Source organism: Halichoerus grypus, chromosome 3, assembly GCF_964656455.1.
Source record: "Halichoerus grypus chromosome 3, mHalGry1.hap1.1, whole genome shotgun sequence".
Taxonomy (NCBI): domain Eukaryota; kingdom Metazoa; phylum Chordata; class Mammalia; order Carnivora; family Phocidae; genus Halichoerus; species Halichoerus grypus.
In genome coordinates, this window is record NC_135714.1 from 181025928 (window position 1) to 181029181 (window position 3254).

The 3254-nt window shown below is 42.8% G+C and overlaps 1 protein-coding gene across 1 annotated transcript; it reads left to right on the forward strand.

Annotated features, from left to right (window-relative positions):
- Positions 1-2164: 2164 nt before the first annotated feature.
- LOC118545083 (histone H3.3A-like) lies at positions 2165-3254 on the forward strand. Its single transcript, XM_036107113.2, has 2 exons — positions 2165-2285; positions 2519-3254. The coding sequence occupies exons 1-2, from the start codon at positions 2165-2167 to the stop codon at positions 2929-2931; spliced, it is 534 nt and encodes a 177-aa protein (XP_035963006.1). The 3' UTR covers positions 2932-3254.

Below are 3254 nucleotides of genomic sequence, written 5' to 3' on the forward strand. Positions count from 1 at the left end.
TGGAAAATGTTGGTATTTTGTATCAGTTAGGATACAACAATTCTGTAAGTAACAGAAAAACCAGCTCACGCTTGCTGAGATATTATCTCTTGAAGCACCTACATTTTTTCCCTATTGCCATCCTCTATTCACATCCAGTGATAGAAGGACGATCTCCCTCAAGGATAAGTTCTTCCCTTAGCTTGTATTAGGCAAATTTAAGGTATAGGCATACCTGTGGACCAGGGAAAGGCCAAACACTCATTGGCATGGACTGACTGAGGTCTACCTGTGGACTGGATGGACAGCTGAATAAAATTTGAGAATCTGCTAAGGAGGAGGAAGACGGGGATGGGCACTTACCCTTGATCCAATAATATGGCTCTTCTTTTAGGCAAGACTTGAAATATAGGGAAGGGGCCCTAATATATTGCAGAAAGAGGAAGCTAACTTTAGCAAAATATCATTTACAGCACGAGGTTTCCCCCTTCATATTTCAAAATTCAAAGGCATTTTCTGTCATCTGGCACAAACAAAATTTAACAATTTATCGTAATTCAGTAAAGAGCTTTCCGATTTTTCTTACTGCATTATGATAAAGTTCAAATGTAAAGATCATATGGGATCAAGTGTGGGTTATTCTTTTTCCAGTTATAAAATATATTGAGCACTATGGCAGAGGTTCACTAACCACAGGGGTAAATACAAGTCAAACACTTCCCTTTTGGGCTCTACACATTTAAGCAATATATATACCACACATCTACAATTGTGCCAGTCAGCCTTAAGTAAAAAGAAAACATATTTTAGGCACAGTTATGGGATAAGCTGAAAGACCTAAAACCATTCTTTCAGCTAATAGACCTAGATATATTATAGGTAATTGAACTCTAAAAACCTGCTCTATTAAAAATCAAGTGCATTTAACCCAGAGATAAGGGGTTCTATGTGTAATCTTTATAAAAATGAGGTTATTCACCTGACAGTATATATAAGTCACCAGCAAGCATTGCGGTGCGTTATTCCCCTACCTTTGTGTGGTTGGCAGCTCGTGCAAGTCTATGGTAGAAGCTCTCTTCCCTAGGTAGTCAGGATCCATAGCTGGTCAGTTAAAGAGAAAAGTCAGTTAAAGTGGGGAATCACAAACTTATAATAAATAGCCTTAAAATGTTATTTTTAATTAAAAACATACAAGTCTATTCATCCATCATTCCTTTGATATCGGGCTAAAAGGCCTTTTCTTGGAGTGGGGTCTACAGATGGGGGCGGTACATAAGACACGCATTAACACCAGCAAGTAGTGCTGTCAATTTTAGTTTCAGTGGAGTGAGGACTCAAGACACCTGTGGAGAAAACTGAGGGCAGAATTCCGCTGGATTCCTCCACCTAAACTCACACATTTGTTTCGCCCACACCTAATTCCACAACAGATTTTCTTAAGGCGTGATAAAGACCTATCTTTAGAGAGAGGTCCTGATACCAGATAGGTCTTTATCAGGTCTTCCCAAGCATTCAACTTATTTTCATAGAGATCACAACTCTCTTCATGCTCCTCTTTGTCTGCTTTGGGTAATATTGAATTAAATTATGTAATTACTAAGCAAAACTTGCATAAACAAGTTTGGGAACAAACGACTGACTTTTGGAAAGCATACAACTCAGGAAGAAGTGATTAGCCCATCAGGGACTAGCCTACTTACTGGTTGTAAAAATTGCATGGGCCTTCAGCATTAGGAATGTTTTTCACACAGAACAGGGACTGGTTCAAAGGTCTGAGCCAGAGGAAGGCAGAGTTGGTTCTAGAAACAGAAAATCTAAATTCAGAAACAGCATTTACATTTATATGAAGTTATGAAACTCCTTTGAGAGGAATGCTAATGAATAGGATTTGAGCAAACCTTTCTTTACGGAGTTTGCAGTAGGGCCAGTCATGCTTCTCTGGGGGAGGGCATAATGCCTGAGCCTCCCGTTGGATGTGGTTAGGGTCACTGGGTCTACTCTTGGTGAATGCTCTAAAATATTAAAATCTCTCTCTCTTTGAAGAAAGCAGGAAAGGAACTGTTCCTAGTTTATGTTTAAGAAAATATTGAAATCTAGCTTTTGGCTTTCAGCTCGAAGGAGGCCAAGGTGCAGCTGTCTTCGGTTGTCCCCAATCCAGGTTCACCCAACATCAGCTGCCTCCATCATGCCGCCTAAGTTCGACCCCAACGAGATCGAAGTTGCATGGGTGAGGCGCACCCGTGGGGAAGTTGAGGCCACGTCTGCCCTGGCACGATCGGCTCCCCCTGGGTCTTTCTCCAAAAAAGGTTGGTGATGACATCACCAAGGCAACAGGTGATTGGAAGGGTCTGAGGATTACAGTGAAACTGACATTCAGAACAGACAGGCCGGGATTGAAGTGGTACCTTCTGCCTCTGCCCTGATTATCAAAGCCCTCAAGGGGCCAAGAGACAGAAAGGTGCTCGCAGCCGCCGTCGTTCACCAACGCCAGCGCTGCCTCCAGCTCGCCGAGCTCCAGCCGAAGGAGAAGGGGGTTAAGCCACGGCTCGTACAAAGCAGACTGCCTGCAAATCGACAGGTGGTAAAGCACCAAGGAAGCAGCTGGCTACAAACGCCGCTCGCAAGAGTGCGCCCTCTACTGGAAGGGTGAAGAAACCGCATCGTTACAGGCTTGGGACCGTGGCACTCCGTGCGATCAGACGTTATCACAAGTCCAGTGAACTTCTGATCCGCAAACTTCCTTTCCAGCATCTGGTGCGAGAAATCGCTCAGGACTTCAAAACAGATCTGCGCTTCCAGAGCGCAGCTATTGGTGCCTTGCAGGAGGCAAGCGAGGCCTATCGGGTGGGCCTCTTTGAAGCCATCAACCTGTGTGCTATCCGTGCCAAACGTGTCACAATTATGCCAAAAGGCATCCAGCTAGTGCGCCGCATACGTGGGGAACGTGCTTAAGAATCCACTATGATGGAAAACATTTCATTCTTAAGAAAAAAAATTTTTTTTTCTCTTCTTCCTGTTATTGGTAGTTCTGAACGTTAGGTATTTTTTTCCATGGGGTCAAAAGGTACCTAAGTATATGATTGCAAGTGGAAAAATAGGGGACAGAAATCAGGTATTGGCAGGTTTTCCATTGTCATTTGTGTGTGAATTTTTAATATAAATGCGGGGACATAAAGCATTAATGCAAGTCAAAATGTTTCAGTGAACACGTTTCAGCAGTTCAACTGTATAACAATTATAAATAAACCTGTTAAATTTTTCTGGACAATGCCAGC

What these genes read in the sequence shown, in the direction of transcription:
- LOC118545083 (XM_036107113.2), top strand. Translation starts at nt 2,165, where the DNA reads ATGCCGCCTAAGTTCGACCCCAACGAGATCGAAGTTGCATGGGTGAGG. An exon ending in TGGGTCTTTCTCCAAAAAAG is followed by an intron (nt 2,286 to 2,518) that starts GTTGGTGATGAC and finishes AAGGGGGTTAAG; the next exon opens with CCACGGCTCGTACAAAGCAG.